This window comes from Mesoplodon mirus (genome assembly GCF_964341445.2).
Source record: "Mesoplodon mirus genome assembly, chromosome: 5".
In the NCBI taxonomy this organism is placed as follows: domain Eukaryota; kingdom Metazoa; phylum Chordata; class Mammalia; order Artiodactyla; family Ziphiidae; genus Mesoplodon; species Mesoplodon mirus.
In genome coordinates, this window is record NC_138980.1 from 30,584,190 (window position 1) to 30,598,248 (window position 14,059).

A 14,059-nucleotide genomic window follows, 5' to 3' on the forward strand; every position below is an offset into this window, starting at 1 on the left:
CAATAGAGCATGTCGAGAGGGACTCCTCATTTTCCCGTTCACCAGCTGGGCAGGAGGGGATGCCATCCACAGAGACCAGGAGCTGGAGAGGAGCACATTTGTGGGCAGAAGATTGTGAGTGTGACTGTGCATCCTTGTTTGAGGAATCATGGGATTATTCAAGGGGAAATCAAGCAGGCAGCTCAAAAAGCCTGGGCCTCAAGGCATGGTCAGGACTGGAGATGTACATTTGGGACACTTCCACCTATTGTAGCCATGAGCATGGAAGAGCTCCTTGGGGAAGATGGAGAGAGGAGACTGGTGAGCAGGGAACTGAAAAGAAGAAAGCTTAGACTTGATCCCTGAGGAGCCTTGGCATGTGAGGCTGGGAGAGGAGACTGAGTCAGCTGAATAGCCAGGGAGGTGGGAGGAGCTGTCATCTTGTAAGCCAAAGGGGGACAGCACTTCTAGAAGGAGGTAGAAGATGAGTCCAAGGAGGAGAAGAAATCCTGTCGGGCTTATTGATTGGAGGAGGTCGTTGGAGACATGGTGAGTGCCATTTTGGTGGAGGGATAGGAATGGAATCCAAACCATAGGGTCATGAGGTGAGTGGAAGATGAGTGAGAGGAGACCCCCGCCTTCCAGCAGTGCAGCTATGAGGGAGAGAGGAGCTGCTACAGGAACAGAGGAAGGCGTGGAACAAAGGATTGTTTCTCATGTTCAGAGCTGTGGGGAAGGATCTGCTTGAAGGGCAGGCTTGGCCAGCGGAGCTTGGGGGTGGCAGGGTCCCAAAAGGAAGAGGCGGGTCAGCTCCTCTGAGTTGTCAATGAAAATAATCAATAAACAATCTATAAAAGGAATAAAAAAGAGTTTTACTTGAGCCAAACTGAGGACTATAGCCCAGAAGCAAGCCTCACAGATATCTCTGAGAAACTGCTTCAGAGAAGCATGGTTTTCAGCACAGTTTTATGTCTTGTCAGAACGAAGAACCACAAACAAGTCAGGAATACATTCCTTCAAGGTTTCAAAAAAACAGATCAGCAGGTACACAGTGAGTCAGTGTGGCTTTGGCACCTGGGAAGGGAATCTTATCGTCAAAAGAGGACCAGCATTGGCGTCCCAGGAAGGGAGGCATTTAATCTTTATTTTTAACATGGACATTCTTTACTTCTGGTCAATGTGCCCTTTTCTTTAATAATTAAAGCAGGTGTACAGTGTATGTTTGATAGGCCACAAACAGGATGTTTTAGTTAGCAGAAAATCCAAGTTAACTCATGTATAAGCCAGAATGACTTCCCCATACCTCAATATGTGAACATTTCTTCTATCAGAGTTAACCTGAGGGGCACGGAGCAGAGGCCGGGCACAGGTGCAGGTACAGGCAGGTGTGGGTGTGTGGCATCAGAAAGGCAATGACAAGTCCACCTGGTGGCTTTTCTCTTTTTTGTAAAACAGAGAGCAGGCTGAAAGAGAGATGCCAGCTGTACGGTTGTCCACATGGCCAACAACCTGCCCAGCCCCTAGTCTAGGCTTAGGGAACACACAGCCCACTCCCCCGCCACATTACGTTCTCAGGCATTAGCACCATCGTGCATTAGTGTCTCAAGCGAAAAATCATTGTCTCGTCTCTCTCCTTCCTCTATGCCCGATGCACCTCTCCACTCATCCTCCACCATTAAATCCATGAGCAAGTCCTGTCTGTCCTCACTGATAAGTACCATCTGACTCACTTCTCTTCATCTCCACTGCCAGCCCCCAAGTCCAGGCCACTGTCACCTACAGGGGGACAACTGCAACCCATCCTCATGCCCACTCACACCCCCTCAAATCACTCCTCTGTGCAGAACTCTTCAGTGGCCGCCACTGTCCTTCGAATCACGCTCCGCTGGACAATGACGTGGAAACGAGATGCTGTGGTCTGGCTGGCTTGCCTTCTCCCCAGGCCCTCCTGTGCTGCAGCCCGCTCCGTTTCGCCTGGACCCTAGATGCCCAGTGACCTTGGCGTGTTCGGAGCTTTTCCCTCCTAGCCACGCTCTTCCCTCCCTGTTCCTCTCCCCGATAACTATTCCTCACGCTCTGGACTCAGCCTAGCCTCCCGATCCGAGTCAGCCCAGTCTGGCTCTGTCCGCTCATTACGTGCTGGGAGCTTCCTGTGCTTCCTCCTTGTGTCGTTGTTTTCTTAAGTATTGATCCGTCCAAGGAAAATTCTGTGAGTCAGAGATCTTGCCTCTTTCATCACTGGTCCCATTAACCTGCACCCAGTGGCGATCCGTAAATATGTGTGGGCTGGCTGACTGCCGAGGGCCGCCTCCCTGTGCTGGCCTCACTCTCCAGACTGAGGTCTGGGGCCTGGCCGGAGAGGGCAGAGGGGTCACTTGTTTGGCAGCAACATGGCTTTAGTGGAAAATGGGTAGGATTTGAGAGTCGGGAGACTTCCTTCGGGGATAAATTCCACCCCCAACCAACTATGTGGCCTTAGACAAGTCATTTCTTTCTCTCTGAGCCTCTGTGTGGTCATCTGTCACATGGGTATGTTCATCATACCTCAAAGATTGTTGAGAAGGTCAAATGCTGTCATAGATGTACAATATGGTTTGCACGCTGTAAGGTGAGGAACACCTGAGTGTTCTCCATGGGGCAAGTCTCAGCTTGCTGCACCAGCCTTCCCTGCAGCAGCCACCTGTGCTTCCAGACTCGCCCCTTCAAATCCCCCATGTGCAGCCAGGCTCGGCACCGCTAACCCCGGAGCTGGGCTATGGGCCCCCGACCCCCCTACGTGTCAGCTCAGCCGCACACTCACACATCCAGTGCACCTAGGAGTAGTCTCACCTCCGCCCAGAATGTTTTCTTTCTCAAGTCTCTCCCTTTCCATAGAAATGAACCAACCCCTAGTGAGTTCCAAAATGTGTTCTTCAAGCAGGAACAGGTCTGATTCCTACCCTGCCTGCCAAAACCCTACACACAGATGGGCCCCAAGCAAGAAGCAGCAGCAGCCTCATGTAATGCATGCAGGAACCAAAACTTTCTGGATTGTCTTTACCAGGCACATGCCTACCCAGCCCCTCCAAGGACAGAGGCACTCCCTCTGCCCTGCCACTTGGCTTTGGGGCCAATGACATCATCAAAGCCTTGCGAGGAGGGGTGGTCAGGAGCTGTGTGAGAGAGTGGCCGGCCTTGGCGAGGGGACCCTCTCTCCCTTTGATGCTGACTGTGGCTTCTCTGCTTGTGTTTTGCAGGTCCTCCCGTAAGTGTCCTGGATTATGCTCTCTGCTCCTGAAAGATAAGACATTTTGTTTTCTCTTTGTGTAGCACTTTCATGAAAAATAATATTTGATTAGAGTGGTGTGTCCTTAAAATTAAATTCAGTCCCAGACAGGGGCCATATTTTTTTGTGATTTGTAGTTGAACGCAAGCACCGGATTCCATGGGCTTGACGTGCCCAGTGAAGCATCCTGTGACTGTTTTCCCTGCAAGAGAGCTGACATGAGCCTGGCTGCTCCTCACCAAATCTCTGGCTCAGCTTGATGCACAGCAATGCAAGCACCTTGCCCATATTTCCTAAATGTTCAGCAGCAGTTGATCTGTGTAAACATTTTCATCTCACATGCTTTGGCAGAAAGGGCTCTGGAGTCAGGCAGCTATGCCAGGTATATGTTGCGCTTGACCACTAGATCCTGGGGTCCGTTTTCCTTCTTTGCCAAAATATTTGACTTTCCGGGTTGGGCAACAGAGACCTTGAGAGAACAGCTGGCCAGTGAGGGTGCTGAGTTTGAGAAGGGTGTGATTGGTGCCCAATCCACAGCAGCCCCGGAAATCCTGTTCCTTCTCCAAGACACATGACAAGTCTGCCTTTGATTCATCTTGGCAGTTTTTCAGAGCCTGATAAATCCTGATGAATGAATTCAAGAAGCACACTGACAGTTCTCTTGAGCCAAAATTAACCTTCTAAAGGAATTCCTTTCAGATGAGCAGCTTCGTTTTACTTTCACTTACCATGATTCATTTCCCGATCAGCACCTTTCAGAATCTGGACCTACTGATGCATGTAGCAGCACCACATTGAGCCAGAAAGTGAGAATGTCTAGATTTATGGGCTACGAGCAGTTTTTCACAATTGAGTCATCCCTGACTGTCACATGGAGGCTAGCCTGCATGAACTTGCCAAAGTGCATAATGCAGAGGGCTATGGAGAAAATTTGGTTTTTTGTGTTTTTTTCTTTTTAAACTTGGCTGTTAAACGACTAAGTGGATTAAACAAATGCCGAATTCTCAAGCTGCAACCTGAGATGGATGCCAATGTATCGGACACTGGCGGGACAGCCAATGCTCCGAGCACATGGGGTCAGAGAAGCATCCAGTAGCAGTAAAGGCGCCCCCATATCTCTGGTTTCCAAGGCTGTCTTCCTCAGGTCACCCCATCCCAGTGGCAACAGACAGGAAACCCATATCCTGCTCACTAGGCCCCAGATCAGGCCCCATTTAAGGAGTATTTTCCGTGGTAACTGTGATGCCACCCTCCAGAAGCCCACAATCCCACGAGGTCCTTGCCATGTGCCTTGGCTGACGTGGGGAGGACACGTGTGGTGTGTGCCCTGGTAGCCCCTCCAACCTGGCCCTATGAGGTGGGGAATGGGTGCTCCATCCCCCAGACCCATTGGAGCCTTGCATCCCCTCCCCCTTGAAGGAGTCAGTTACCAGCCAGCAGCCTCTGCTGCAAACCCTGCAGACGTTGGGGGGATCTGGGGCCCTGACTGAGTTCTAAGTGTTGCCATATGGTTTTCTGCCGAAAGTCTAATTATTAATGACGTATTAATTACCACAGGGGCAATCAGGACGAGATGGCTACCCGGTAATTTGCCATATATTTTTTTGCTCTCTTTGCCCTTTACTCTCAAGCCAGTGTTCTTCCTCTGTGCCTTTATTTAACTGTCTGCACTCCTCTCCTCCTCCTCCTTCTCTGCTCCTCAGTGGCCGTGGTCTCTCTGTGGAGGGAGTAGCATTAGCTCTGTGAAGATGCAGGATGTGCAGATCTGCAGGGCCCTGGCCTGGAGGGAACTGTCTGCAGCTCTAGCTGCCTTGCAGACAAATCAAATAGCCTTCAGGAAAGAGTCTCATTGGCGTGCTGAGTCCACCCAACACTGCTCTTCCTGGCCAGTGTGTCAGCCCTGAGCCCAGGGTCCAGCCCTTGGCTGTGGAGTGAGTGCCCTCCTGTGGGCTTGGCTGCCAGACTCTTTCCAGTGGACAGAAGACTCCCTGTCCCAGCCCACCATGTCCTGTCACCACTCGAGAACGAGAGACTGGTTAGTTCCTTTTTGGTGTCGTTACTTCTCAGATCTTTTACAATTAAACCTAAAAGTTAGCTTATACTTGGAATGGATGTCCCAGCCTGGGCTGAGTGAGCACCACGTCAGAAGCAAGGTGAAATATGGCTGTGCCACTGTCCAGTCCTGCACGGAGGTTAAGGCCCGTGAGAGCCGCATGCAGAAGTCCTGATAAAGAAAGAGCAGAGGGTAAGCCTGGTGAAGGAGAGCATGGCAGGACCATCCTGTTGGGAGATTTGTTCTGTGCCGCTGGCCAGGAGGATTCAGGGAGGGAAATGTTGATGGATTCAGAGGCCGCTCTAGTGGCCAGCTCTGTCCAGAGTCAGGATTGGCTGGCAGTGGAGGGCGGGGTCAGGGGGTGGGTGTCCCCAGCCTTGCAGGAGCCACCTTCCCAGAAGTCTGTGGAGGGCCGTCCAGCCCTGAGCATCAGGGAGACCTGGGCATGGATTCCAACCCTGGTGCCTCCTAGCTGGGTGACCTTGGGGAAGGCTCTGGCGTTCTCTGAGCTTCAGTTTCCTGTTCTGTGAAATGGGGTCATGCAAGGCTTCCCTAACAGCACTGGAGCTGGGATTAATTAAGACTGAGGAGGTGATGGCTACACAAAATGGGTCACAAACCCAGCCTACAATTCTTGGTGGCAACTTTGGGGGGCATTTACCTCATGTCTCGAGTGGTCCGTGCTCCACCCACCCAGGCAGCCAGGGCAGCTCCCCCAGCAGCAAGCAGCCCGGCCCCTCAGACCAGAAACATCCTGCTCTGTGTGGAGTGAGAACGAAATGCGAAGCCAGCCCTGATCCACCTTCACCCCACAGGAGCACACAGGGGATCAGGGCACCGCCATCTCCCACATTGGCCCACATTCCTAGACATGGCAACTAGAGTCTTGGGGAACTACAGGCTTTTGCTGGAACATTTCAGCCTCGTGTCCTGGGCCTGCTCACTTCACTAGCTCGGGAGCACTGGAAACCTCCCGACAGAACCACTCCTGGGATTACCTAGTTACCTTTTATACTCCAGGGTTACTCTTGGTTGTAGGTGCCCATGTCAAAAGCGGGGTGGGTGGTGTCTGGGTGAGTGGATTTCTTCCCTCTTGCCCATTGTTGTCTCCTCTGAGCACACATGACCCAGGCTGTGAGCATCAGAGAGGCTGCTGGCTGACTGTGGGAATCATTTTCCTCGGGCAAGTGTCAGGGGACTCCAGACCAGCTGCCAGGGGTCCAGTCTACCTCCCACAGAGCCTCTGCCACCATCCCTGCCCTCCCTCCCAGGACGGAGCAGGCTGGGGGGTGGCCAGCAAGCTCTGTGGGTGACAAGTAGGAGTCCTCCTTCAGAGTTAGGCAGCTGGGAATTGAATCCCCTCACAAGCTGTGAAGCTGGGGCCAAGCCCCTCAGCAGCCCTAAGAATCTGTTTCCTTCCATGTGAAGAAGAGAGCTGGGATTTAGGTAAAGTGAGGTCACAGCAAACGGTGGTCAGGTGACTAGGGCCATTACAGGGCTGTCAGGGAATTAAGGCTGGTGTTTAGTGTGTGAGGTTTTTGGCACTGAGCCTGGGTCAGAGACAGGACTCTGTGAATTTGGGGTGGGGAGGCCAAGGGAGGGATGTGCATGCAGTGTGTCCACCTGGTATGAAGTTGGGAGCTTTCTGGGAAGGGAGCAGGTTAGGGCTCAGCAAGCCTTCCCCACTGCCCGTTTGCAGACAGCACTGGCAGCCCACGCCCTTGGCCCCTTAAGCTTCTCATCACTGGGCAGCCCTGAGAAGGCTGGGCCCGGTGAGGGGTGAGGAGAAGCTGGTATCATACCCACAATTACCCCAGGGCTGGGTTGCCCCTTTTCCTGAGGTCGCCCACCCCAGTTTGCATGCAACTCCACTTCCACACAGATCTGGGCATCTTCCCTGACTGGGCTGGCCTTGCCTGCTACTGAGTTCAAGGTGTTTGTGCCTCCAGTGCCAGGAGCCAGCCGACTCACCCAGCTGTGTGCCTCCAAGCACCCTTGTTCCATCAGGCCGCACAGGCTGTCCCTTCGGTGGAGGGATACAGGGTGGAGGTGACACTCCGCCTGGCTTTCCCCAAAGGAGGGAAGCAGGCCCATGTGGGCAGGCGGAGGTTGGGAGGGAATTATGTAGGCTCGGGGGACCCATGTGTTTTAAGCTGAAATTCAGATCTCTCAGCCTGTGGAGGGCCTGGCTCCCAGCCCGAGCTCTGCTGACAGACGGCTCCATGTGGTCATCCCAGGGTTAGGGCAACCCCTGCAGCACGAGGGGCCTGGCCACCTGAGAGGCACCTCGTGTACTGAGTATTCACAGACTTTGCGTCTGTCTGACCCCAGTCCCGTCCTGGCTCAGCTGTGCGGTCTTGGGTACTTGGTCTCTTAGAACGTGGGGAGATCACACCTAGAGAGTTGGAGACTTAAAGGGGGGAACACACGCAGAGCCCAAGTGCAGCACGGCAGGTGGCAGCCCCTTGATAATACCTCTATCTTTCCTCACCCCACAAAACCTCAAGGAAAGGAAAGACAGGCTTAGGAAATCATTCTGCTCCACCAACACACATTGGCAGCATTTGGAAAGGAAACTGGCTTTGAAGAGTCAGTTTTAGAAAAAGTTTTGGGGGCTCCTTTCTTTTTCTTGAACTAAACTTCAAGACCAGCTTCAGGGAGTGTTTTGTTTTATTTTGTTTTGTTTTTCCTTTATGCTAAAAACATGTCACTTCCTAAAGGGAAGTAAGAGCAAGAAAAGAGTCAAGCAGGATGCTTGTGGTAGAGACTGTGCCGGCTGCATGTTCTGGATTAATCCAGTGTGGCTGCCCACCCCGTAAGGAGACCAGCTGAAACCAGGTCCATATATGGACCCGATAGGGGCTGTAGGGGGACAGGGCCATAGGAGCTAAGCATGTCTGTGGGGCAGGCTGTGGACTGAAAAGGGCCTCGGTCACCTTGTCCACAGCCTCCCTGTACAGAGGCCAGCCTGTCCTTTTCTGCTGCCAAGGGTTCATGAATAGCTCTCTGCTGATGACAAAAGAAGCATGTTTTTTATAAAACCTTCCCAAAATAGAGAAAAGCACAAAAAAGGAAAAAGAAGCAATCGTCCATAATCCTACCACCCACAGATAAGTCCTCTCAATATTTGGGCATTTGTTCTTCCCATAATTTTTGTGTACAAATTTGTTTTTATAGTTATTATTCTAAAAATGGGATTACAGTGGACATACGTTTTTGTGGCCTGTTTTTTTCACTTAATATGGCATGAGATTTTTCCACATCATTAAGAATTCTTATAGAAAGTAATAGCTGCATAGCATTTTATCACATATGTAATTGATTTAACCAGTCTCCAAGTTATATTATTTATATTGACCATCTTTCACCTTTGTAGTCAACGTCGTGGGAATTAATCTAGGCTTATTTCCATGATTATCTCCTTTGAATAAATGTCTAGAAGTTGAATTGCTGGCCCAAAGGGTTTGCACATGCTTAAGGTTTTTGATGTGTACTGCCAAATTGCCCTCCCAGAGGCTGTGCTAATTTACATTCACCAACAGCACATGAATGCTACATGTTGCCCCAAGCCCTGGCCAATCATGGGTATTATACTTTTAAATCTATGCTGATATAAGTTAAAAATTTATGGATGTACATATGTATCTTGTTTTAATTTAGGGTGTATTTTCATTAGAAGCACGGTCTCAGAGATTAAACTAGTGTTGATAAATATTGTGTAATTCTAACTGCTATCTGGTGATAGAACTTGGAATTGCAGGTATAGAATTTAAAGAGATCACCAGCATTTGAGAGCTTTCAGATTCCAATTGATCCAGGGACAGCACATATCATGGAATCAGCCACACACGGGAGAATTTTGAACTCAGAACATTGTCAGTCCAAGGTGGGACCTGCAGAGGAGCCCTGGGCCCAGCATTCTTACATTAGGGGGTAATAATCAGCATTTATGTTGATAAAGTGATTTTGCCATCTCATAAACAGCAGGCTTGGCTCTGTTCAACAAATCCAGAAGGTGTGTTGTGTACTAAGGTAGCACAGAAAGAATCAGACCCAGTTGCAGCCTTTGGGGAGCTATGGGGGAGGGGGACCAACAGCCAATTTGCCACGGGATAGAGAGGGAGGGACAGCTAGGGGTCACTGTGACCTTCCTAGAGGTTTCTTCTCACAAACTCTTTTTTTCCACTCCAAACTGTGGCTTCTGTCTAGGATGAAAAGACCTGTCTCTCGTGCAAGGCTCAGTATTGCCTACATCTTGACTTTGGCACAGACAAAGTCTCATCATCTCCTATTTACAACATCAAAATCCTCACATTTCCTCTTTTTTGGTATTTGGACTTTTTTGACTCAGCATTGAGCTTTAGTGACTTTTGCATTTGTTTTACACCTTCAGAATACAATTCAAACATTTTTGAAAAATGTGTATTTGGTAAATCTTCCAGGGCTTAAGATTTGTATATTTGAATGTATGAGGAGATTGTTAGGTTGTGAGGTACATAGAAATGATGAAACCCAGTGAGGGCCAGTGGTACAGAGGCCCTGGAATGGGGGAGCATGCCCACTTCAGAAACACCATCGGTCATTGTCTTTGTGCCAGGTGCTTTTCTGGGTCTTTGGACTAGCACCAAATAGGAGTGACAAGTGAGGAAGAGAGAAACAAACAAGTAATAAACCAACAAGATAGCTTCAAACAGTAAAATGTGCTAGAGAATAAAGCAGGGGGCATGATGAGAGGGCTGACTGAGTGGATGGGTGGGTATAATTTGGATTAAATAATCAGAAGTCTCTTGGGGAAGATGACATTTGAGGTGAGACTTAAATGATGAAAAGATGTACCAATCTTTGGGGGGGATGGTGAGAAATGCTCCTGGCAGAGGAAGAAACAAGTGCACAGGTCATGAGGTAGGAACAAGCGTCGTGTGTCCAGGGTACATGCGAGGCCAACGTGGCTGGAGTGAGCGAGCAAGTGCGAGGAAATGGTAGAAGGGGAAATCAGAGAGGTCTCCAAGGCTGTGTGGGATAGAATCTTATAGGCCATGGTGAGAGGCTGACCCAGACAGGAGGCCAAGGAAACTTGGCTCTGTGTTTACAGAAACTACCTGTCCACAGAGACAGCTGCCTTGACAAGGGCGGGGAGTCTCTCTCTCCTCCCAAGGGAGCTAGAAGAAAGGACTGTCCACTCTCATCCCCCAGAAGCCTTTCCAACAGGCCTGCGAACAAGTGCACAGACCAAGTGCTTGCTGGGGGCATGATTGCCCGCATTCCCACCCTGGGAGATTGATGGTCTCGGCCTTGCTGGACAGAGGAGGAAGCTAGGCTCAGACACCGATAGGACTTGGCCAAGAGACAAGGCCCACCCACATGGCAAAGCCCCGATGAGCACGCAGCCTGAAGACTCTCCATCACACCAGCCACCCTATCAGTAAGCAGGTTGTTGCAGCAGACCAGGGCTCAGACTGTGCATTGGCAGAAGAGTCTTTCTCCTCTCACCACCCAGAGAAACAGAATATTTGGGGTGCATTTTCTGCTTCTCTTCCTCATCCCTGTTTTTATCTGGCCCTGGAGCTCTCTCCGCATTCCACCCCCATTATCAAATTGTTAAGACCCTTTCCTGCTTTCCATTAAAAAAACAAACAAACAAACGAAAACGGAAAACCAGTTCTAACTTAAATGAAGAAGAAAATTGCTTCATTCCACCTTCTTTCCTATTCCTCATCCATGTGTCTGTATCATAGCGATTATTAGAAATTAGGGTCCCCCTCGTGGTGAAATGTCCAGTTCCGTTTCCCTGGCCAGGAGCAGCTGAGTGAAGCAAAGAGACCACAGCCATGATCAAGTCCCTTTGCACCCCTGCCGGTAGGCAGTCACTTAGCCTTTCTGTCCACATTTGCAGTGTGAGGCTTGGCCTGGATGAAAACATTAGGGATTGGATCTGTGCAGCTCTTCACAGTTTCAAAGTACATCATATCCCTGGACGTGATGATTTGTGCCCGTTTTGTGGACTGAAAAACTGAAGCTTAGAGTGGCCATGCCACTTTTCCAGATCTCACAGTGGCAAGCACATGGGGCCTGGCTTCCCCCTGAAGACTCCCTAGACCTTTCCACACAGAGACCTTTATGGCACAGTGGGTAAAGCTGTAATGCATCCAGACAGGGCCTTGGACCCCACAGAGGAAGGAGGAGCTAACTCTGCCTGGGACAAGGGGAGGCTTCATAGAAGAGGGACAGTTGGGGCATGTCTTGAGGGATGAGTAGGAGTTTGGCACGAAGACAAGGTAGGAGGCATTCCATGCAGCTCCAGCACAGGCACAATGTAAACGGCAGGGGGCGAGATGTGGTCCCATGTGCCGGTGGACAGGGACTCTGAGGGAGGGCAGGGAAAGGCGGGAAGATGATGCTGAGTGAGGGGCCCCCACCCACCCAGAGTGGTGTGGGCAGAAATGTATATTGGAAAGGCCTCCCGGGCTACAGGGCAGACTGGAGGAAGGGGGTCCAGGTAGAAGGCAGCTACAATAATATCAGGCACTGAAATAAGAATGTCCCAGTAAGGATGGAGTAAAAGGGGCAGACTGGAGAAATGAGGGCTGGCGGGAGTTGCAGGCTGGCTCTGACAGGTGAGGGACCAGAGCCAGAACTCCTCATGCTTGGCAGCACCCAGTTCCCCAAGCACCACCTATCTGGGACGGGGACGGGGGGGCAGGCAGCGCTGCACGTCGTCTCCAGAATCAGTCATGGGGACATCGACAGCCTAGGCCCCGGGGGACAGCATAAGCTCTGAGCAGAAATGTGGGATATGAGACAGGGCCTCTGCCTGGGACCAATTTTGAAATGAATAACTCAGACTGTTTGGAATTAATCAAGTGAACAAAAAAGGACCACAGGGCACCACACATTCATATGCTTTTTTGCACTCTCAGAGTTCAAAAACAGCTTTGATTGTAATAATATAATTAGTTAAATGATTCATCTGTAATATCCCCAATTCATCTGTTTTTAGATTTCAGCATCGTACATCTCATTTGCATCTGAGCCTTGCAGTGCTGCTCCCCAGCTCCCCAGATTCTGGGTGGAGCAGGGAGGGGATGAAAGCAGATTTTCCGAGCCCCACTAATGGCCCCCAGCTTGGAACCTTGGGGAGCCACAGCTGGGCCCCAGGGAAAGGGCCACCGTGCCGGCCTTTCCTCCGTCCTCCCCAGGGTCCCTCGAAAGCCCAGGACAGGTGCTCCTTCACCCAGGCTCCTTGCCTTGGGCCCATGCTTTATCCCATGTCCCTCAAGTGTCACATGTGGGGCAACCAAAGGACCAGAGGGCTGAGCTGCTGCTCTTGCCCCTGGTTCCCAGATGCCCTGCTTACCCTCGGCAGCCTTTTGCATCGTCCTGGCAGTGGCCCGGGAGCCCCCAGCCCCAGATACAAACCTCCAAAGGAGGTGCCATCTTCCCACATCCAGCTCTGGGATTGCTATCAGCAGGAACAGGCCATGGAGGGCCAGCAGAAGTTGGTCCTGCCCTTTGCAGGTGTGACTGTGACAACATCTTTGCTGGTCCCTCTTCCCACTTCCCCCAGGCAGCAAAGCACCCTCACCCCCCAAGGAAGAACATGTTCACAGACCTGCACTAGGCCACTGGGACAAACTCAGTTCTTCCAAGTAAATAGATTTGAGAGAAAGCAGTTTTTTGGGGTATGAAGCTAGTCCACCCAGCTCCTCCTGAAATCAGGGATTGGCCCCCTGTCCTGCCCATGCAGTGGAGAGAGAGTGGGCTTTGGGGCTCCGCAGACCATGTGATCTCAGGCATGTCCCTAACCCCTCTTCAGCCATTGGGGGAGCCAGGTAATTGACTCCATGAGAGCCCTAACACTGGACATACAGGCTGGGTTCAGTGACAGTTCTTGCCGCCGTGATGATCACTGACCCCAGCAGGGGAAGCCCCTGAGGCTGAAGGTGCCCCTCCGAGGATAGTGTCCCCAGTGCCCAGATCCCAGGATGTGGCCCAGGGGGCAGGAGTCAGCGGGTGCCCATGACAGCCTTCAACAGGTCAAGAGTGCCCTCTGGTGCTCCCAGGCCAGGCACTGGCATCAGTAGGAAACTGGACATTCATTCATAGAAGAGTTCCCTTGACAGCTGGTTCACTCAACAAATATTTACTGTGTTCTCACTATGTAAGAGGCACTTTGTTTGGTATTTGGGATACAATTAGTGAGAAATACATCCGGAGTCCCTCCCCCCATGGAGGCTGTGATTGAGTGGGAGAGAGAATCAAAATTCAGGGCCGGGAAGGAACAACAGGTTGCTGCGACTGTCTTTGACCTGGGCCTGGCCTGGTGGGAGTCGGGGCACCAACTCCCAGGAAGGGAGGTGTGAGCCGAGGTCGGAAGGCCAAGTCGGGGCTGACAAATGGGAGCTTTGGGGGAATGTCCAGAGAGGGGGTACACCCAAGACAGGCCAGGCTGGGAGGGAACAGGAGAGGGGGGTCAGGGGCCAGCAGCCATGGAGTACCCAGCTTCATTGAGCAAGTGGTTGCCTCCCTAAGGGACCACAAGGTGGAGGGAAGTTGCAGTAGCATCCAACCTGGGAAGGTCCAGGCTTAAACAAAAACTTTGCAAAACCATCAGGCTGCCCAGGAAGCAGTGAGTTCCCCGTCACTGGAGGTATACAAGCCAGGGCTGCATACCCACCTTTCAGGAGGGACATCTAGGGAGACGTTGGCCCCAGTGGGTCATCTTCTATACAAGGGAGGGTCCTTCCACTAATGGGTCCTCCCTT

General features: G+C 51.3%; 1 protein-coding gene across 1 annotated transcript in view; it reads left to right on the forward strand.

The window, feature by feature from the left end:
• The window catches only part of COL23A1 (collagen type XXIII alpha 1 chain), a 358,005-nt gene that overhangs the window by 308,167 nt on the left and 35,779 nt on the right, over positions 1–14,059 (forward strand). The window contains exons 4-5 of the mRNA XM_082622686.1: positions 3,216–3,223; positions 4,802–4,828. Coding sequence (XP_082478812.1) covers positions 3,216–3,223; positions 4,802–4,828 — 35 coding nt within the window. The remainder of the gene's footprint in view (positions 1–3,215; positions 3,224–4,801; positions 4,829–14,059) is intronic.